The sequence below is a fragment of the Ursus americanus genome, chromosome 16, assembly GCF_024610735.1.
Source record: "Ursus americanus isolate L20-20 chromosome 16, mUrsAme1.1.p, whole genome shotgun sequence".
In the NCBI taxonomy this organism is placed as follows: Eukaryota; Metazoa; Chordata; class Mammalia; order Carnivora; family Ursidae; genus Ursus; species Ursus americanus.
The window spans coordinates 1,485,574-1,508,045 of NC_142142.1; the positions used below are offsets into that span (position 1 = coordinate 1,485,574).

General features: G+C 47.2%; 1 protein-coding gene across 7 annotated transcripts in view; it reads left to right on the forward strand.

The window, feature by feature from the left end:
* The window catches only part of SCUBE2 (signal peptide, CUB domain and EGF like domain containing 2), a 67,903-nt gene extending 46,389 nt beyond the window's left edge, over positions 1–21,514 (forward strand). For all 7 annotated transcript variants that reach the window (XM_087868051.1, XM_045803867.2, XM_087868052.1 and 4 more), the window contains 7 exons: positions 9,138–9,308; positions 11,269–11,436; positions 12,173–12,334; positions 14,118–14,315; positions 15,523–15,675; positions 20,431–20,510; positions 21,202–21,514. In XM_087868051.1, coding sequence (XP_087724177.1) covers positions 9,138–9,308; positions 11,269–11,436; positions 12,173–12,334; positions 14,118–14,315; positions 15,523–15,675; positions 20,431–20,510; positions 21,202–21,354 — 1,085 coding nt within the window. In that variant the 3' untranslated portion in view covers positions 21,355–21,514. The remainder of the gene's footprint in view (positions 1–9,137; positions 9,309–11,268; positions 11,437–12,172; positions 12,335–14,117; positions 14,316–15,522; positions 15,676–20,430; positions 20,511–21,201) is intronic.
* The last annotated feature ends 958 nt before the right edge of the window (positions 21,515–22,472 follow it).

Below are 22,472 nucleotides of genomic sequence, written 5' to 3' on the forward strand. Positions count from 1 at the left end.
AGGAGCCGAGATGCCCTTCAACAGATGACTGGATCAATAAGTTGTGGTCCATATATACGATGGAATATTACTCAGCTATCAGAAAGAACGAGTTCTCAACATTTGCTACAACATGGACAGCACTGGAGGAGATAATGCTAAGTGAAATAAGTCAAGCAGAGAAAGACAACTATCATATGATTTCTCTCATCTATGGAACATAAGAAGTAGGAAGATCGGTAGGGGAAGAAAGGGATAAAGAAAGGGGGGTAATCAGAAGGGGGAATGAAACATGAGAGACTATGGACTATGAGAACCAAACTGAAGGCCTCAGAGGGTAGGGGGGTGGGGGAATGGGATAGACCGGTGATGTGTACTAAGGAGGGCACGTATTGCATGGTGCACTGGGTGTTATACGCAACTAATGAATCATCGAGCCTTACATCGGAAACTGGGGATGTACTGTATGGTGACTAACATAATATAATAAAAAATCATTAAAAAAAAATATATCAATATATGGGGCGCCTGGGTGGCCCAGTTGGTTAAGCGTCTGACCCTTGATTTCGGCTCAGATCATGATCTCAGGGTTTTGAGATCGAGCCCTGCAGTGGGCTCCAGCTGGGCCTGGAGACTACTTGGAATTCTCTCTCTCTTTCCTCTGCCCTTCCCCCACCTTAAAAAACTATATCAATACAACTTGAGTAGTGCTGGGGTGCTTCTAATGATAGAGTGGGTCATGAGCATCGTTCCGTGCTAATAGAGGAACTACCTTATTTATTTTAAAGTTTCCTAGTCTGTACTTGTTCTTAGATACCAGTATTTATTAACTGTACCCCTGTTGGTGAACATTTAATTAAGTTATTCCTAATTTTTTAACTCCAAGCAATGTTGCAGGAAAGATTCTTTTTTGTGCATGTGGCCAACATGTTTGAAATGTCGTAGAAGTCCACTTATTGGGTCAAAGACATGCAGACTTAAAACTTGAATAGACACTGCCAAGTTATCCTCCCAAAAGACCATGCCTCTAGACACTCCCTCCAGCCTTGCAGCTTTGTGCTCATTGCCCCACATCATTGCTCAAATGGGTTGTTTACCATTGCTTTTTTTAATTTTTGCAGATCTCATAAGCAAAAATGATAGTCAAATGTTAACTTGTTTTTCTTAGATTATTTAGTAAAACTGAGTATGCTGTCATAGGCCTGTGGCCATTTGGATTTCTTCTTCTGAGAATGTCCATATTCTCTGCCTATTTTTCACCAAATTGTTTGTTTTTCCAATATCACTTAGAAAATAAATTTTAAAGTCCCAAGTCACATCAAAGAACATAATCACTTCTGACCAATTAAACACTTTATTATAGTCATTTCATTTGGCATTTAAGGACTTTGGGGACAGCCTGCTGCAGGTGACCTTTGTACCATCTGTGATCAATTCTAGCAAGATGGCAAAAAAAAAAATAATAGTGATTATATTCCCTGAGGAACAAATTCCTTAAGCTCCATAGTAATTCTTAAAGTCTTTTATACCTAAAGAAAAATTAATGATGACATGGATTTCTATTTTTCTTTCATAGCTATTTATCCCTTCATAAAGGATGAATTATTTAAGGAATATACTTGCTTAAATATATATTTTTGTATTCGATTATTCTTAAAGCTTGCTGAAATGTTTAGAAGACACAATCCAGGCAACTGGCAAACTGGGAAGAATTTTGTGCCTGGGTTCCTGAGAGAGCCTGGGAAGGTTTAATTCAACTTTCAAGAGCAGTAGCTTTCCTCTGCAGCAGTTGAGAAAAATCAGTTCAACCAGTATATATTCAGATATCACTCTGTGCCACTCTGAGCTTGGGATGAAGCAGTGAGAACATAATGGGTGAGGAGCTTGCTCTTACAAAGTTCACATTCTTACAGAAAGACACGGACAATTAAAAAGTAAAGAAAAAAGATAACTTCAGAAGTTATAAGTATTATGAAGATAAAAATACAGAGAGGGTCTGAGGGGAGGAGGGATTACTCCCCACAGGTGTGTAGGAAGGCTTTAAGAGCAGTGAGAAGAAGCTGGCCCTGTAAAGCTCTGATGGGGGCAGAGGGTGTTCTGGCACAGGAGGGATGAGCGGGTGCAAGTGGCCTGAGGCAGGAATGAGCCAGGCATTTTCTTCTTAATCTTTTCAGAATTGAGAAATTATTTGCAATTGAACAGGCAGAAATTTTCGTTTCTGTTTTAAATGGAAAATATACAGTCTATATTAGCAATATAGACCAATATTAGACCATTACTTACCACACAGACTTAGTAGGAAATTCTTATGACTCAAAGAGTTTTTAAAACATAATTTAGGGGTGCTTGGGTGGCTCAGTCAGTTAAGTGTCTGACTCAGGTCACGATCTCAGGGTTGTGAGATCAAAGGCCTGCGTCAGGCTCCGTGCTGGGCACGGAGGCTTCATAAGATTCTCTCTCCCTCTCCCTCTGCCCCTGCCCTCCCACCTGCTCTTTTCCTCTCTTTCTTTCTAAACAAACAAACAAAAACCACAACAAAAAACCCCATAATTTAGTAAAATGTTGACATTTATTGAGCACTTATGGTGTGTCTAGCACTGTGCTGAGCACTTCACACATATTATCTCATCTGGTCCTCACTGTAAGTCTACTTTGCATGGTGCCTTTTTTACAGATAAGGGAACTAAGGCATAGAGAGGTAAGGAGTTTTCCCAGCGTCACCAGCAAGTAAGTGGCAGTGCCAGGGTTTCCGATCCAGATCTGTCTCGAGAGCCTATGTTCCCAACTCTGTCAATGGGAATGCTTTCACTTCTGGGTACAGCCTGTGCCCCACGATTATCTAACTCCGTTAGCACCCGCCCTCCATGGGCCAGCTCTGTGGTGGGCGCTGAGGGGGCCTTCATAATAAGACACCATCCCTCAAGTCACACGTGGTCCTCCCAGGGAAGAGTTGGAGAAGCCTTCCCCAGAGAGAAGCCCAAGCTGAGTTTTGAGGGGTGCACAGAAGGTGCATCAATGGAGAGGAGTATGCATCAGGAGTAGCCTGGGGCAGTGAGACCCAGCAAGATGTGTACAGGGCGACTGATTCCTCAGTATCACTAAACCTGGAGCACAAGTTGGGACGTAGTGGGTAGCTTGGCTCGTGGGAACAGCACGGTAGGTCATGAGAGACCTTGAATATGCTGCTGAGGAGCCTTGGCTTTATATCTAGATGACAAGGTGCCATTAGAGGGTTTAATCAGGGAATGTCCAGGTCATATTTGTATTCTAGCAAAATTTCTTTTACTGAATTGAGGGTTAGGACCAGAGGCAGAAAACCCAACTTGGGAGATTTTGAATGCTTTGCATGAGAGATGTTGAGAACATGAAGGCCCTAGATAGGCTAGAAAAGAAGCAATGGATTCTAGAACTATTTAGGAGGAAATGTGAGCAGCATTTGGTGATAAATTCGATTGGAGACTGAGAAGGGGAAAGAGTTGGGGTGAGCTCAGAGGTTTCTGACCTGGCCTCTGATCCATCCCCTGTGTCCCACATGTCCTTCATCTCAGCCGGCCCTGTTTCATATGCAGGAGGCGTGGAGAAAGAGCCTGTGCATTGGTTGAATGGTTGGATGAATGTGATCACTGGGGAAGAAATAATCAGAAAAGATTTATAGGAAAAGCAGGAAAAAATAGGCTCTTGAGAGAGCCCGAGAAAGAAAGAAAATTCAGATGCAGAAAAGAAGACTAAAGACTGAGTTCTGAATCAAAGACACTAAGAGGAGTGTGGAGAGTCAAGTCAAGGAAGGCTTGGAGTCAGGGAGGGAAGCAGTCAGAGAAGCACTTTAGGAAGGTGGGTCTGATGGTAGGCTGGAACAGCACTGAGACAGGGAGGAACACAGGCAAGGGGGAGTCGTTGGAAGGTTGTTGTAGGAATCTAGATTAGAGGTGGCAAGGGTCAAAGCACCCTGGCACCACAGGGATGGAGGTTAGCCGAGGGACCGAAGGAACACAGCTGCAGAATGCTGCAGCTGGCTGACCGATGGGGCAGGGAGGAAAGGTCTGGAATAGTAACCACAGGCTGGATTGCAAGGGTTGGAGGCTTGGTGAGTGGGGGAGCAGAGATGCTGTTTATAAAGAGCAAAGCCTGAGGGGTAGGAAGGACTGGGCAGGGAAGGGAAGAGAAGCATTCCCCTTGAGCACGCTGAATTTGAGTTGCCACAAGACTTCCAGGCAGTGATGTCCATGGGCTTCTGGGAATCTAGGAAAATGACTTTATCTTATCATGTGCAGACCAACCCTCCTATCCTGCGTCTGTCCACACGTACTCCGACTTGCTTCCTGTTAAAGTGGATCAACAGCCCATTCTCGGACCAAGGCCAGCTCCTCCACTTGGGCTCTGGAGCCCACTTGCTTTCCCCTTCTCAAGAACATTGCTCCTGTTGTTGTCCCCAGTGCCCCGTCATCTCAGCGCTCTTCCTCTTTACTGGATCATTTCCAACAGCACACCAACCCACCTCCTGTCTCAAAAACCAAACGAACCCTCCTTTGACTTCATGCTTCTCTCCAGATACTGCCTCATTTCTCTGACTCCCTGCAGGGCAAAAGTCCTTAAAAGAGTTGTCTAAGCTTTCTGTCTTTGCTTCCTCCCCTCCCGTTTTCTCCTCAGCTCCAGCCAGTCTGGAGTTTTTATTCCCAGCGTCTCCATGGAAACTGCTTTTCCCAAGATTTCTAACCACCTTTATGTTGCCAAATCCAGTTGCCAATTCTCATTCAGATACTGGGGCCCCTCCCTCCTCCCAGAAACACCCTCTTCTCCTGGGTTTCAGACACCACACTCTTCTGGTTCTCCTCCTACCTCACTGGCTGCTCCCTTGTTATTTCCCATGTTGGTTCTCCCCTAATTTTTGATCTCGCAACACCAGGTATCCCCGGGCTCAGTCCTTCACACTCTCCTACCTGACCTCATTCACTTCTGGAGCTTTAAACACCACCGCAAACACACCAACTCCACCCCCACCACCCCTTGTCTTCCCTTCTTACCCTGTTTTGCTTTTCTTCATCACACTTATCTCTAGGTAGCATTCTATATATTTATTGTCCACATTCTCCACCAGAATGAGAGTCCCTTCAGGGCAGGGCCACGCCTGTCTTCTGCGTGATAGCTCCCACTCCGTTTAGAACAGTACCCCACACATAATCAGTGCTAGGTATTTAAGTGAGTTAATGAATTTTCACAGGAACAACAGGTGAAATCCCAAGGATAGCCAGCCACAGTAAGAGAAAAGGGGCAAATCTTTGGGGAAATATTTAAATTGAGGGCAAAAGAGGCACTCTGAAGGAAGGGACATCTCAGCCCCCGTTAACTAGACATGACGAGAACATAGCATGCACTGGAGAGCCCAGCTGGGAAGGCGTGAAGCTGGACTCAGCTCTCTGTCCCAGCTCTAAGAACGTTTTCGAACAGCAAACCTGAACACACACACCAAAAACCTTGGCAGGCATGACAGCTCAACCTCTGAGCCAAGGGGGTGCTTTCTCCCGTTATCCTGAAACACTCGTTTAAAAGGGTTTCAAACCAGGATCCCAAGGCCACCGTATGGTCCTAGCGTCTGAGCTGTGACAAGGTGGCAGGTCTGCAGCACCCTGGGAATCCGCGTGGGCTGCTTGAGGCTTTCCTTCAGAAGTCAAGGCGTGACTCTTAAGAAAACAGTCAGATGCTAGAGGGTGACCTCTTTTATTAGGTTCACCATCTTCGCCACAGAGAGACCATAGTGTTTGTCCATGGCCTGAAATACTCAAAGGCCATCGTGTTGAAAAGAGGGTGAGCCTTCAGGTCTCTTTGTCGCCATTAATCCTGGTCCCTGCTGGTCTCTCCCTTTTGCATCAGAAAAGCTTTCTTGTATTTTTTTTTTTTAAGAGGGGGAGAAAACAGCTGTGTGGGATTTGAGAATGGGATTTTAATGGTCACTGAAGACACACAAAAGCTTTGCTGTGATCCTGAAGTGTTCTGGGGGCAATTGACTCCTTTGTCTGGAGCAGCAAAACAAGTTGGCTGCTCAAGGAGAAAAGAGAACCAACTGAACGCGTGACTGAGGTCTTTTCGGGCCGGGTCTTCAGCACGTTTGTAAAAAGCAGTTTTCAGGCATCTCTTCCTGACATTCAGAATCACTCTTTGCTGTTTAGCTCATTTTTACCTTGTGAAAGAAACAAATTAATTTGCAAGGTGCTTGGCAGGAATTATTTCTGCAGGTCTTTCTGGAAGGAAAATGGAAACTGTGAGCCATAATATGAGTTTGTTTATGTGAAGCAGGCCTTTCACTGGGAGAAAAAAAGAACTGGTGTCCTCTCTTCTGCAGGCTGGCCCGAGGGGCATTGCTCAGCCCTTTGCTCAGTTGGAAAATTGCAACAGATGTGGGACATTGTGAGGCTTCTCAAAATGTAACCTCGAGAAGACTTGGGGGGGTCGGGTATAAGGACAAGAGCAAATGCCCAGAGCAGCGGGAGCCCATCCAGTTGTGCTTTCCAGGGAGAACCAGAACCGGTCCCGTACGGGCGTGGAGGGAATCCGCTTTCTGCCGGAGGAACTACGACCGTGCTGATCTGACTCTAAGTTATGGTTAGTGAGGCTTTGAAATCATTGCCATCATCTGGCATGTTCCCGTTAGGCAAATGAATGTTACAAAAATGGAAATGGCTTGGCTGGAGGGGCTCCGGACAGCCTTGGTTTTATTTACTTACTGCCAGCCTCCGTGACAGCTGACTCCTTAGAGCCACGAGGAAGTTATTCTCTCCCTCCCGGCCTGTGGGCCCTAAGATAGTCAAGTGGGACACAGGATAAAAAGTCATGAATTCCTAGTACATAATTCAGCCCAGCTTTTCATGGGAGATGAGCTGAAGCCAGAGTCATCAGGGAAACCGCTATCCAGTGGAGCTGCATTGAGAGACTAGGTCTGGAATGATCGACTCTGTCTGCCCCGCGTCTATGCGTCAGACTCGTTATAATGTTGCTTGCCAAGAAAGCAAGGGTTTGGTTCACTTCTAATTTTTATTAATATGATAAAATTAAATAAAAACAATGCATGAATATTATAAAAGACAATCCAAACGACATAAAAAAGTATTAAAATTTAGATTTTAGACTTGATTGATTGATTGCATATAATTGTAGACCTAATATTTGAAATATGGTATACTTTAGCTTATTATGATTTAGAAAAAGCCTTGTTTTGGGTTTTTTTTTTTTTTTTTTAGATTATGAAGTGAATAATGAAAAGACATTTTTATCGGTGGCAGTAAAGAACTTTGCCATGTTTAACCCTGAAAGCGTATATGTAGACTGCATTCGTAGGATAGCATGAAAACAGTATTTCCCTCACAGACATTGAAGAGATATGATAGCATGAAAACAGTATTTCCCTCACAGACATTGAAGAGATACGATAGCATGAAAACAGTATTTCCCTCACAGACATTGAAGAGATATGATAGCATGAAAACAGTATTCCCCTCACAGACATTGAAGAGATACGATAGCATGAAAACAGTATTCCCCTCACAGACATTGAAGAGATACGATAGCATGAAAACAGTATTTCCCTCACAGACATTGAAGAGATATGATAGCATGAAAACAGTATTTCCCCTCACAGACATTGAAGAGATATGATAGCATGAAAACAGTATTTCCCTCACAGACATTGAAGAGATACGATAGCATGAAAACAGTATTTCCCTCACAGACATTGAAGAGATATGATAGCATGAAAACAGTATTCCCCTCACAGACATTGAAGAGATATGATAGCATGAAAACAGTATTTCCCCTCACAGACATTGAAGAGATATAATAGCGAATTTTATCATGTGATATTTTGTTTTCTATTTCTCAGCAGCTTAAGTATGAAATAGAAGGTGTTTATTCAGTCAGACTCCCCTAATGCCACAGAGAGAATCTTCGGCAAGGTCTTGAATTATGATTCAGTCCACACTTTTGCTAGAGACCTTTCTTCCCCGTAAATTCAAAGCTCTGAATCTCACCGTAGGTGTATTTCATAGACTAGCTGTGGGACCTTGGGCAAATTATTTAACATCCTTAGTCTTGGTTTCTGTAAAATGGGATTAATAATAATCTAGTAACTCCTTAGGGTTGTTTTAAGGGATAATTGAGATAATGTGTGGGAAGCCTTCGGCGTGGTGAACGGGAGACTGTAAGTACTTGGCGAGTGTTCGCCATTAGAAAGGCTCTTGTGATGGTTATGTTGGTGTTGGCATGTGATACTAGAAAACCCACTTAAGCATATTTACTTTATATATTGATATTCTAAAACAAGATATAAATCTACATTTAACTAACAACACCAGAAATATAGTCAGAAGCACAGTTTATTCATTTCCTTATAGTTTATTCTTTTGGGAGACATTTACCGTGGTTTACTCTTCATAACACATTAACTTCATTACAAACACGGAGCGTGTTGTGCTGGAGAGCTTATTGGTAAGACTCTCGAGGTTACCCTCCCCACGGCCACCAGAGAGTGAGCTTTTCCTAACCCAGCTCTGGCCATACTCCTTTTCTTTCAGTGTCTCCTCCACCTGAAGAATAAAACCCAAATGCCGGGCGTTCAAGAATTTTTACAACCTATCCCAACCTTCCTTTCTTCCCTCTCCTCCTATGTGTTGTGCATGACTTTTTATGACCTGCCCCTTTTCCTTCTTGGGGAGATCCTATTCATCCTTTAAGGTCCCACACAAATGTGGCCTCCTCTAGGAAGCCTTCAGGGATGCCATCAGCCAGAATTGATAGCACCCTCTTCTCTGTTCTTTCAGCACTAGGCCTATGTTCAGTGACTCTTTATAATACTTTATAATCCTTTTGACAGCCTTATGAAATAGGAAAAGTCCACGAGTGCTTGTGCTCAAAAATGATTAGGACACTGTGATCCCTGCTTCCAAGGAGCTCATGGTCAAGGGACCACGTGAACACCTCTGAGAGTGGGTGACAGGGGTCATAGCAAGGGGTGTGCACAGAAAACCCAAAGGTAACACACATTCTGTGTTCAGGGGTTTGTGGGGGGGGAGCGTGGGGTCAAGGCCAGCTACTTACCTTATCTCTAGCACTCAAGTCATCCTTCCTTGCTTCTGTCCCTCACTGACCAGACCATTTCCCCCTTTGGCTAGTCAGTTGCAGGGCTGGGCCATATTATGATGGAGCACAGGAACGCTGCATTTTGTGTCCAAATGGAACCTTCCAAAACGAGGAAGGACAAATCACATGCAAACCTTGCCCAAGACCAGAAAATCCTGGAGCCCTGAAGTCTCCAGAAGCTTGGAATGTATCTGAATGTGGAGGTAAGGGTTCCGTCTGCCCCTTCTTTTTCCTCCGGTCTCCAGTGTTACTTAGAAGGCGTTAAGCAGCGTTTCAGTGCAAACAGTGCATAGGGCACTGCGGGCTTCCCACGGGCAGGGACCGTATTGGCTTCATCTTTGGCTCTCCAGTGCCTGCCTCAGTGCCCAGCACATGCTGGGCCGGTGCTCACGTAAGCAAATAAATGAAGAGCTGATAGAATACCTCGGCAGAAGAAAGGGTGTAAGTGTTGCCTTTGCCACCTCTACTCACCGTAAGTAAATACACCTTGAGACCTGTGGGACCTGCCCGTGTAGGGCTGTCTGAAAGTGCTAATGTGGAGAAAGTAGTTGTGATTAGTTTTCCAACTTTGGTCTCAAATCCATACCTTATTGATTTTTAAAGAATATCTATCTGGTTATTTTGTTAGAACTCTGTGAAGAGTTTTTATTGTCCCTTATAAAATGTTAACTCTGGAGCCAAGCTTACTTAGGTTTTGTGGTTCCTATTTTTTTTATTAATAAATGTCTTCCTTTTATGAAACGGAAGAAGGGCCAGCTCTGTTGATGCTCTGTGGGCTCAAATAGAAGCTGTGGTCTAACAGCACGGTTTGTAGGTGATGTCTGCGGCCGGAGCGCGGGACGCCCTGTGGCCCCGCCTCTCCCCCACTGACTCCCAGAGCCAGCGTTAGTTCCCACCTGCACGACTCTAGGCTCCATTGCAGCACCTTTCAAACAGGTTAAAAGTCATGCATGGCTCAGTCGGCTGTGTCCAACTCTTGATCTGGGCTCAAGTCATGATCTCAGGGTGGGGAGAGGGAGCCCTGCGGTGGGCTCCACACTCAGCAGGGAGTCTGCTGGAGATTCTCTCTCCCTCTCCCTGCCCCCCTCCCTTCCCCCCCCCCTGCACCAACTGCAAGGTTGATAAGAAGGCACTTTGGGGCATCTATTTACACTCTTTTGTGACCTTATTAACATATATTTATAGTAATAGTACTAGTAATCATAAAAATTGCTAACATTTATTGAATACTTACCTATGCCAGGCATCATGCAAAGTGTATTACATGAATTATTCCTGTGGTGGTTGTATCACTACAACAACTTTGTGAGGTTAAAGTGAGTCATGGAAGGTCACACAGCCAAAGAGTGGAGAATTTGGAATCAGCATGTAGGTCTGACAGACTCCAGACTGTTCCCTTGGGTGTGTGCTCATTAAATGCCATTATATCTATAGCCTATGGGAAGAAAGAAGACCATGAAATTTAATAAGGGAGAGATGATCAGAGTACAAGAGATTTTCATAACATCTTGGCAGTGACAAGCTCATTCCCAAGGAACATGTGCTTTTAGAAATCTTTTTGTTTATGGCTGTGCTTCTTGTCCTCAACTTAGAAAATACCGAAGTAAGGTGTTTGAAGTAATGCTACCGGCTCCCTCTATCAGTGTGGATCAGGTTGGTTGGATTTCGAAGAGGGAGGCCGGGACACATTTTACTGTGAGATGTAACTTAGTAACTAGAATTGGTACAACAGGGAGACTGTTTCATGACATCACTAGGATGTCGTCGGCTGGATGAGGGTGCACTTCTGGGCTGAATTACCAGATTGATTCCAGAGCAGAGGACCCCGCCTGGGGGCTCCCGCATTGCAGGCGCTGGCTGGGCACCGCGGAGTCCTCAACCTTAAGCAAACCCAGGCCTGGTGTCTACTGTGAGGCAGTTAGCGCTTGGCTCCTCCGTTTCCATCCCGGCAGCGTGCTTTGTAGCCCTGCATGTAAACATCAGGCACTCACATGTCATCTGCTCAGGAGCAGTGGCGGGGCAGGACAGGACTTCTCTCGCTGAGGTGGGAGCTCAGGTCAGCACAGCGCCAAGGATCTGACCAAATTCTGAGCTCATCTCCAGAGAGATGGGAAGGGGTCCGCCCTGGGGGCCTTGCTCACTTCGGGTCATTGGTTTCCCCAGGTCTGTGCCAACCTGGGGAATATTCTGCAGATGGTTTTGCACCCTGCCAGCGCTGTGCCCTGGGCACATTCCAGCCTGAGGCCGGCCGTACTTCCTGCTTCCCCTGTGGGGGAGGTCTTCCCACCAAACACCTGGGAGCCACTTCCTTCCAGGACTGCGAAACCAGAGGTGAGGACTGGGCAGCTTGCCTTTTTTCCAGAACTGAATTTCCCTTTTGAGAAACACGGGAGTCTGATGAAGCTCCCATCAAGCCCAGTCCAGCGGTGCCCCGTGTGGTATCCCAGTGGCAGGGAGGTCAGGTCCCAGCTCCATCCGCCCCTGCAGGAAGTGCGGGGAGCATGGGAACTCCCTAGATGTGTTCTGCCCCAGCCACCTGGGCCCCTTCAGACGGGGCTCACTGGTCTCAGCTGGGGGGGGGGGGCAGGTTTTGTGCAATAAGTTCTTAGCTCCTTCTTTCCAGCCTTCCCCCATCCCAGCACCCTTCCCTGCAGCTCCCCTCTCGTATAGGTCCTACCTGTCCCCAGAGCCGCACTGACGCCTCTCCCAGGGGCCCAACCCCAGGCCCAGCATCAGTTTGGCAACCTCAGAACCCACAAACGTGCTTTGCATCCAAACCTGGGCCGTGCTCATTTATGCCTGACTCTGCACGCACTGTAAACGCTTTGAAGATACACCCGTGCTTTGTTCCCTTTGTATTTTTCTCAGTGTCATGAGTCACAAGTCCCACCCAAGCTGGCTATTTAGGGAATTAAGTGTTGATTAGTCCCAGATTAGTAGGAAAGCAGTTCCTTTGGGCACACACATTTATTTCACGAACTGTGAAAACTTTTATGTGACCGATGATGAAAATACAGTTTTGTTATTTATTTTTTTTTCATTCTTTCCACTCCCCCCCCCCCCACAGTTCAATGTTCACCCGGACATTTCTACAACACCACCACTCACCGATGTATTCGTTGCCCGGCAGGAACATATCAACCTGAATTTGGAAAAAATAATTGTGTTTCTTGCCCAGGAAATACCACCACTGACTTTGATGGCTCCACAAACATAACCCAATGTAAAGGTAGGTCTAAGGCTTTCACAGCCTTGACCAAGCGCAAAGTGCCTGGGTCGCCCTGAGGCTGGGGGTGGGGGGTGGGGCAGGGGTCCCACATCCACTGAGAACCATGAAGACACTGTTAGCCCAGCTCGGGGCTCCACAGGTCGGCGCTAAAGGAGAGCCAGGCTTGGCCCCCAGGTACTCGCCTGTGTTGATCCTGGCTGCTTCTCCAGGAGCCTTGGTAGACTATACTTGCTGACATCTCCCAGGATTTCAGTTCAGCAAACATTGTTTGAGGACCTGTTAACATGCTAGACACTGCAAGCAGAGTAAGGCCCTGTGGGATTGCAGAGGAAAGAGCAATTCGTTCTGTCTGGAGAGATGAGGAAAGGCTTCTGGAGGGCATGAGAAGGTTTTGATGGAGCGCATGGGAGAGAGCAGGAGAAAGAGCTTTGTACCCAAGGCAACAGCTGTGAGGAAGTGCAGACTCGGAAAAGTGAAAGGCTTTTTGGGAAGAGACCCCTGGACCTGGATCATGGAATGTCTGAGGGGAAGCCGAGGCAGATCAGGAAGGGAAGCCTTGAGTGCTGCACAAAGGAGCTGGCTTTGCGTTCTATAGGAACAGGGAAGCAGATCATTCAAGGACGTGCTGCACGGTTGGCTGGGTGGTTGGGTTGGGGTTGATCCTCATGTAAAACTCAGGTCAGAAGTCCACTGCAGCGAATCTAGTGTAGGACACTGGTGTAGGGGTGAGGAGCTCTCCCCACACTGGAGGAATTTGGGGTTCACGGTGTTGGAAAATTCTTCCCTATACCCAGATGTTTCCTTGCCCTCCCATCCCCAGCCCCCGGTTGGGCCCTGGGAGCCACATGGCACAGATCCTCAGTGGTCCTTCAGGCTTGAAGGCAGTTTTCTGAGCTCCATGGCTCTGCCCACTTGACCCCCTTCCAAGAAGAAAAGCCTGTTTATTTTTTTCTAGGTGGGAATAATAATTCCCAGTTACAATTAGAGAGGAGAAGGATGGTCCCTTCAACATCCTCTCTTGTATACATTCACCTGACAGTTTGAAACAGTTAGCCACTTGAGGGCAAGGACTGTGTCTTTCTCATTTCTGAACCCCCAGAGCTTTTGCTAACATGTGTTGAGTGAGTGGAGATTCAATGAATGAAGATGTGGGTGAGCTGGTTGTGTGTGTGTGTGTGTGCACGCTCACGTATATGTGTACGCACGTGCACGCTCCTTGCCTTTGGTCCCAGAGGTGAGTATCCCGCATGCCCCATACTGGCTGACACCTTATTGGAATTCTCTTCCACACCAAAAATAAAATGTGGTGTTGACCAGAAAGGAAAGAGAAAGAATATGGCTATAATGAATTCATCAGAGGTCTCTAGGAACGGGTCAAATATCCTCTACTTAGCAATAAGCTCTGTTCTTCCTGTTTTGACAGACCTAGAAGTTCTGTGTCGTGGGTTCCCCTGGCACTTAGATTTTGTAAACAAAATATTGAAAACTAAAATTGTCCTTTGTTTCACTAAGGGCTGCTGAAGATCACCTCCAAGTTAATGAGAAGATGGTAACTCAGAGGGGAACTCAGTGGGGTGAGCTCTGTGTGGGGAGTTAGTGTAGTTGGGCTCCCGTGGGGCCCTCAACATTACAGGACACACTAATTCCACGAGGGTGCCATCTGCAGGCCCCATGCCTCGGTGGCAATAGGGATGCAGCAGTTTTCATCGGCTGAGCTGCTGGTGGCCATGACGGAGTGACGACAGTGTTGTGCCTTCATGACTCATGGCATTTCCCCTTCCAGACAGAAGATGTGGAGGGGAGCTGGGAGATTTCACCGGATACATCGAATCCCCAAACTACCCAGGCAATTACCCGGCCAACACCGAGTGTACATGGACCATCAACCCACCACCCAAGCGCCGAATCTTGATTGTGGTCCCTGAGATCTTCCTGCCCATAGAAGATGACTGTGGAGACTACCTGGTGATGCGGAAAACCTGTGCGTCCCCTCCCTCCATGCTCTCCCCTTCTAAGGCCAGTGGGAAAGCCTGCTGGCATGCTCCCCAGCTATAAATGTGGGCAGCAAGCCTAGGGTGTCACGTCCATATTAGAACAGAGATGGGACATGAGTTTATAGCGTTTGACAAGAAACAAAAATTTAGACAAAACCCCACCTTGAGGCCTCTTGCTGAACTCCAGAGACAGTGATTCTACTGGCCAGCCTTTCCCTCTGTGCTCACTGGGGACCCTCTTCCACAATGTCACAGAGAGTCAGCGAAGCTCATGGAGGGCTGCCTCACACACTTGCTTCACCATGGGAAGCCACCTGTGGCTTGGGGACCAACCAAGGCTCAGGTCATAGTCCAGCCAGGAGGGACCCTCCTCCCATCTTGGCGCGTGACCCAGTGTCCATTGAGAGACATGCCATCAACACAACTTCGAGGCAGTGTAGTGAGTGGGCCAAGCAGCTAGACTGCCTGGATCTGAACCCAGTTTCACCTCTTGTTGGTTCTGTGATCTTGGACATACATTCTGGATCTTTCTGTGACTCAGCTTCTTTGTCTGTTAAAATGGGGATAATAATAGTTGCTACCTCACAGAGTCAGCATGAGGAATAAACGAGTTCAGATGCATAAAGCACTGGGAGTGATAATGACACACGGAGCCAGAATGTGGTTGGCACTCTTATTAGTGGTTACAGTGTCCGAAGTCAGGTGTAGGGTTGAATCCAAACTTATCCACGTACTGACTCTGTGACCTGGGCAAATGCTTAAACCCTCTGGTTTGTGTTGTGACTTAACAACCACACAACTTCCTGTCGTTCTGGAGGGTGAAGTGAGATAAGGTGCATAAAGCAGCCCGGCCCTGCCCTGCCCCCTTGGTCTTAGGAAGCCCACCGGGAGTGGTGGTGATTCTTGATGGCAGCAGGTCGCTCTGGAGTTGGAGGGCCCCTCCGCAGCTCCTGCAGTGAGCACTGGGGCCCAGGCTGCTGCTGTTTTTCTAGCTCTGGGCCTTTCTGTGAGCCTTCCCCAGGGGCCTGCAATCACCAGCTGAGTCCTCTCGATTTCCAGGGCTTTGGCCCCTGTGATGGCAGAGCTGGGCCTGAAGAGCTCTGAGCATAACTCGTAGGGTGTATTCGAAAAGAGGAGTGTGGCTGTCTGCCTGCTCAGGATGAGTCTTGAAGCCCCCCCAACTTCCCTTGGCAGCTTCATCCAATTCCGTGACAACGTATGAAACCTGCCAGACCTACGAACGGCCCATCGCCTTCACCTCCAGATCAAAGAAGCTGTGGATTCAGTTCAAGTCCAACGAAGGGAATAGTGCCAGAGGCTTCCAGGTCCCTTACGTGACATACGACGGTAAGCACTGTGAGGCTCGGGCTGGATCCTGCACAAGGAGCTTCTCTGCTTTCAGTTGAACCCACCTCTGGGCCAGCTGGTGGATTGCTGACAAGCGCACGTGCTCAAAAGGGCAGGTGGGGTGAGGACAAAGGACGCTGCTGACTCACAAGTGCCAAATTTTAAACAGGCATTTGGGGACACCGTCTACAGGGATGAAAAGATCTTTCAGAAAATAAATACAAGTGAGCATAGCTTGGTGGGTAAGAACATGGGCCAGCCCTGGCCTAATGTCTTCGGTGACTTTGTGTAAATTAATTACCATCTCTAAGCCTCATTTTCTCTCTCTCGTTTTTTTTTTTTTTGACATTTAAAAATTTTAAATTCAATTAATTAACATTTAGTGTATTATTAGTTTCAGAGGTAGAGTTCAGTGACTCATCATTTGCATATAACACCCGGAGCTCATTACGTCACGTGCCCTCCTTAATGCCCATCACCCAGTTACCCCATCCCCGCACCCCCCACCCTCCAGCAACCCTCAGTTTGCTTCCTATGATTCAGAGTCTCTTTTGGTTTGCCTCCCTCTCTGATTTCGTCTTCTTTTATTTTTTCCTCTCTTCCCCTATGATCCTGTTTTGTTTTTTTAAATTCCACGTATGAGTGAGATCATATGATAATTGTCTTTCTCTGATTGACTTGTTTTGCTTAGCATAATACACTCTAGTTCCATCCATGTTGTTGCAAATGGCAAGGTTTCATTTTTTGATGGCTGAGTAGTATTCCTTTGAATATATATACCACATCTTCTTTATCCATTCATCTGTTGATGACATTTGGGCTGTTTCCATAGCTTGGCTATTGTGGACATTGCTGCTATAAACATTGGGGTGCAGGTGCCCCTTTGGTCACTAAATTTATGTCTTTGGGGTAAATACCCAGTAGTGCAATTGCTGGATCATAGGGTAGCTCTATTTTTAACTTTTTCAGGAACCTCCACACTGTTTTCCAGAGTGGCTGCACCATCTAAGCCTCATTTTCTTAATGTGTAAATGAGGATAATCATTAGACCTAACGTGAGAGTTCAGTGAGATAGTCCATAAAGGACTTGGTGCAGTGCCTGACACATAGTAAATGCTCAGTAAATACTAGCTAATTATGACTGTGGCTTTTATTATATGGAATCCTGAGGAAGGGGGAGAAAGACTCAAGTTCCGGTCCTGTCTCTGCTACTAATTTGCTGGGTGATTTGGGGCCAATCAGATGACTTCTCTGGTTTTATTTTCTTCTTGTTAAGTAAAGCGGTGGTCCATGTGAGCCCTAGGGCCGTTCCCAGTCCGGGACTTTGTTGACAAACATTTACTTGGAATACAAAATGAACTGGACTTTGTCCTGGAAGACCTCATAATCCAGTGGGGACAAGTCATCTGTTCATTCATGAGCTTATTCATTCATCCTTCTATCCCAACAAATACTTAGTGAGCGTCTCCTGTGCCAGGCATGGGGCAAGCTGTGTCACCTAGGAGACACAGCTCATAGGTGCTGTAATGTGCCAGGTACAGAGCTCTGTGTGAGAGTAGAGAATGGGTACCGGTTAAGTTTGCATGGGTTTTTGGAAAGAATACAGCAGAATCTCAAGAGATTTGCATCTCCAAAGAACATGAGTCATTGTTTGTTGTTATTGTTTTGTTATGTTTTGTTTTATAACGGGGAGAAGAACATTAGGAAGAGAGAATGATATGGGCCACAGGGTAGAGTACCTGACATGTGTGGGGACTAATTAATAGCTTGACTGAGTCACTTGGTAGGGTGCATGGGGCTTAGCAGGGAGAGACGAGATCAGAAGGGTGTGGACTTAGGTGGTGAAGAGTCCTGAGTGCCAGACTCAGAAGGGTGTTCCTAATCTCACAGGGAGCCATTGAACCATGCAAGGTTTTTAGGCAGACAAGTGCCAAAAGTAGGTGTTTTGGAAAGATACTATTCTATGGATTTTATAAAAGCATTTCACATAGTTTATTTGGAACATGTTACAAACGCCAGGATTATCATGTCTGTGCCTGAAACCATGTCAAACCCCCAAGACAAGGGCTCTTAGGATCCGACTCCTAAGTGGACACCAGTGCCTCCCACACGGCTCTGCAGAGAGAGACAGAGCACGTCACCCGCCTGAGAACAGACGCCCAGCAATCTCCCCTAGCTGGGATCAGTGAGGGACCCAGAAAAGACATGGAGACGCCAGAAGCCAGCAATCTCCCCTAGCTGGGGTCAGTGAGGGACCCAGAAAAGACATGGAGACTCCAGACACCCAGCAATCTCCTCTAGCTGGGATCAGTGAGGGGCCCAGAAAAGACATGGAGACGCCAGAATAAATATCACTAAAACTCATGTATTTCAGCCTGGCTGTTCCTAACTCCGCCTTTGTGACACACGAAACCCTCTTGATTTGTTTTCATTTTCTCTAAGAGTTACAGCTTGTGCCAGGGAAATCATGCATACCTCTGGTCAGGCCCGTGAGAATGTGTCTTACACGTGACACAGAAGAAAAGAGTTGAAACCTGTTGCAGGTTGTTACTCAGAGCTTAGTCAATCTTTTTTTTTTTTTAAACATGTATTTCAGACGAGTTTGATACCTGGTTTCCAAGCCCAGAAGAATACAAATCACGTTTAGAAGGGGCAGGTGCTGGGGCATCTGGGTGGCTCAGTCAGTTAAGCGGCTGACTCTTGATTTTGGCTCAGGTCGTGATCTCAGGGTCCTGGGATCGAGCCCCACGTTAGGCTCCTTGCTCAGAGGGGAGTCCGCTTGAGGGTTCTGTCTCCCTCTCCCTCTGCCCCCCCCCTCCTGCTGGTACTGTCTCTCAAATACATAAATAGATCTTTGAAAAAGGGAGGGGGCAGGTGAGGCTGCTACAGACTGGTTCGCTGACCCCTGCAGGATGGGGAGAGTTTCTTCTGGCTAACAGGTACTGAGTACGTGCACTGAGTACCAGGCATGGCTAAGTGCCTCTGACACAGCATATTCCTCACAGTTGCCCAGGAGGTAGACACTATTCTTTGCTGATTCTACAGACAAGGCCACTCAGGTATAGAGATTAACTTAGACAGCTGGCCGGAGGTCACAGGAGGACAACATTGCAGAGGTCTTCGGGACTCCAGGGCCCAAGTTTTTACCTCCAACACTTGACTGCTTTTCCCATGACAGTCGTAGCAAGTGACGAAACACAGTAGTTCTCCGTAATGGAGGGAATCATTTTAGAAGACAGTGGTCCAGAAGCACTTGGTGTATAGCAGCAAACAGCTCTTCCGCTCTCCCTGCACCAGAGCACAGCACAGCAGGTGGTGCCCTTAGTGGTGACCGCCCGTCAGCCGAAGGAGCTAGTTCTCCGAGGAAGATGCTCTGCAGGAGAGGAGCTTAAGATAAACAAGTACGCTCACTCATATTTTATATTCATTAGAATAAAAGAATAAAAAGGAAGATATCACATGAATAGGGTACCAGTGAGATTGCACATGTGTTCAATCAGGAATGACAGAACTATACAATGGTTAATAAATAGCTAATGAACTCCCACTCACCAGCCCTTGACTGGGAGAAGCTTGCTCAAGAACCCTTCCACACAATCGCAGTGATGGTCTTATGATGTGTTTGGCTTTGTTGCACATGATACGCGTACAAAGAGGCATTCTTTTCAGCCTGGAATTTGGAAAGATTGTGTTTTGCATGCACTTGGTTTGAATTATGACTGTAGGAAATAGGCTAGACTTTGAAAGGTGAGGATTTAGAATCAGAGACAGCTTACGTGATGTGCACTGCATTTAATGTGTGGGTCAGGACCAAAAATTATTGCTAAGAAAATGAACACAGCTTCCTTCCCTCTCCAACCAGCCAAATTCTCCCCACCCCCACCCCATCCAAAAAAAAAAAAAAAAAAAGAAGGCAGAGTCTTGCTTGGTGGGTAAGAAGCTCGATTGTTTTGCATAATACGAGGGCAGAGAGAAGAAAGGGAGGAAGATAGAAGGGAGAGAAGTAGAGAAGGAGAGAAAAGCCACAGGCCTGGATGAGCTCAGCAGGGAGTGAGCATAGACAGAAGAGATGAGAACCAAGCACTGAGCCCCGGGTCCCTTCGACAGTAAGAGGTCAGGGAGAGGAGGAAGAAAAGCAAACGAGCCTCAGATGAAGTGACCAGTGGGGGAGGAGGAAGACCAAAGAGGGTCGTATCCTGGAAGCTGAGTGAGGAAATGGATCCAGGAGGGGGAATGACCAGAGACAGGGAGTGCTGACAGTTCTTTTGAGGAGTTTTGCAATAAGGGAGGCAGAAATGTAGGATGGAAGCTGGAGGGAGACATGAGGTCACGAGAGGGACTTTTCTGGATCGGAGACATAATGGCATGTTTACATGCTGCTGGGAAGGCCCGGTAGGGCGAGAAAATGTCATCATGTAGGAAAGAAAGGGCAGAATTACTGGAACAATGCCCTTGCCTTGGCGAGAGAAGATGAAGCCAGTGGACAAAGTGGAGGAAGGGCCTTGACCGGATACACAGAGGGTTCATCTGAGGCAAGATGGAACAGAAGAGACGGGTGCGGAGGCTGGTAGGGGAGGGGACGTGGTGGTGGGTGTCTGTGGAAGTTCTCTTCTGCTAGCCTTCTCAGTAGCACAGTGGTCATTGTTCTGACAGCAGCTACAGAAGGGACATTCCTTAGAACCTTATTTAAAAATGAAAGAGAGTTTGGAAAGAACGAAAACCTCTGAATGTCAATTATGTCCTTTATTCCAACAGAGGACTACCAGGAACTCATCGAAGACATAGTTCGAGATGGCAGGCTCTACGCATCTGAGAACCATCAGGAAATACTGAAGGTGAGTACATAGCCAAGGCGGACACCGCAGTCACCTGTCACCCACGGCGCTCCTGGCTCCGCTTTTCCTCTTGATGCATGTTGTCACCTGTCAGACACCGAGCCTGCTCTGGGCTGAGGTCAGTTTTATATCTTCACTAGACTTAATCAAAAAAAAATTCAGGCGGCTGTCTTCAGCGTTGTCAAGTGAAGTTGTATTTTTTTTTTACATTTGGAAATGTGCGGAGGAAGAGTGGGAAACTTGCTTATCGTAAATCCAAGCCTGTGGCAGATCGTGTTTCCATGTTCACTCTCCAGATAGTTGAAGATCTTTGGCTCCTTGTTTATCCTTCAAGCCTGAAGTTCCCCAAATTTTAGGTACTTATAAGTAATCACCGGACACTCGCCATATCACTAACCCTATAAATACTCCCCAAATTCCAGCGTCGCATCTCATCTGGTTTAGAAAAAGAAAACTGTTGTTTTTTTTATATATTCACTTTTCCTTTATAAAAGTAATACATGGTTTTTTAAAGTAGATAATTAGGGAAAGTAAAAACTGGAGAAAAGAAACATCAGAGGGAACAATTTTCACAAAGTGTCTCTCAGCTAATCAACTTACCGTCCAACGCTGGGTGCGTTATAGTTCCATTGGCAAAATGTTGGAATGTTTCAGTATTTTGGCCCAGTAACAAAACCTGTGTTCTTTTTAGGATAAGAAACTGATCAAGGCTCTGTTTGACGTCCTGGCCCACCCCCAGAACTATTTCAAGTACACAGCCCAGGAATCCCGGGAGATGTTTCCAAGATCCTTCATCCGATTGCTCCGTTCCAAAGTGTCCAGGTTCTTGAGGCCATACAAGTGAGCCCGCCCTCGAGCCCCTCGGTGCCACGTTCTGCCCGTGGGCTGGTGGGACGCCGCCGTCTGCCTCTGTAGCCAACATAGTTGGCTATTGCTGCCTCCCATAGCAGTGACTCATTAGAGTTCAATTTTTATAGGTAATACAGATATTTTGGTAAATTGAACTTGGTTTTTCTTTCCCAGCATTGTGGATGTGGACTGAGAATGGCAGTGAGGGCCCCCGCGTCTCACTGCTGTGGGCGGATGTCTTGGGTACATCCCGCTGGCCGAGCGGGCCTCTAGTCAGCTCAAGCGAGACTCACCTGTCCTTCCTGGTTCTCCTCCTCAAGGGGGCTGTGGTGGAAAAGAGGCCACAGGAGGGGATGCCTCGGCTGAACCTTCAGCTTCCTCCTGCCCAGCGCACCCTGAGGGAGCCCTCTGCACCCAGGCCGTGACCAGGCAGAACAGGAAAGGAGGAAGGGAGGGACGGAAGGAGGGAGAGTCCTCCAGGCGCCAGGCACCCACCTGAGACCTGGGAGGATTCCATTTCCCCATGGCCTTCTCCAGCCTGTGTGACCTAAATTGGATGCCAGGGGCTTGGGTTCCAGGCAGTGGTCATTAAAAAAAGTACTTAAAGCAGAAAGAATTAGAAATAAAAAGATAAAAACTAAGCACTTCCGCAGACATAATCATGCAGCTCGGGGCCGGCTTCCACGGGGCGGCAAATGCAGTGTTGGCTTTAGCGCCTTCGGCCGTCCTTCTGACGCCTGCTGGGCACCGCGTAGCGCCTGGAGAGTTCAGGGCAGGCGTGGTCTCCGCGGGGGATGAGAAGCATCTACCTGGAGGAAAAGGACTGACTCACAGACCCCGAGTCCAGGGGGCTTGCCTCCACGGCCGTGCGGGGGCCAGGTGGGAGCCGGCGCGGGCCAGGCCGCCATGTTGCTGCCTTGCCCACTGTCCAAGGTCAGACGCTGGCTCAGCTCGAGCAGCACCACAGCGGTGGGCTCGTTCTCTTAATCTTCACACCACGGCCAGGGGCAGCTACGCAAATCCCGCCCTCCAGGTCCTGCAGAGTCACCTTTGGTCAGCACGGTGGGGCTTCACAATCATTTTCCCCCACAGAATCTGGAATTTTTAATATTA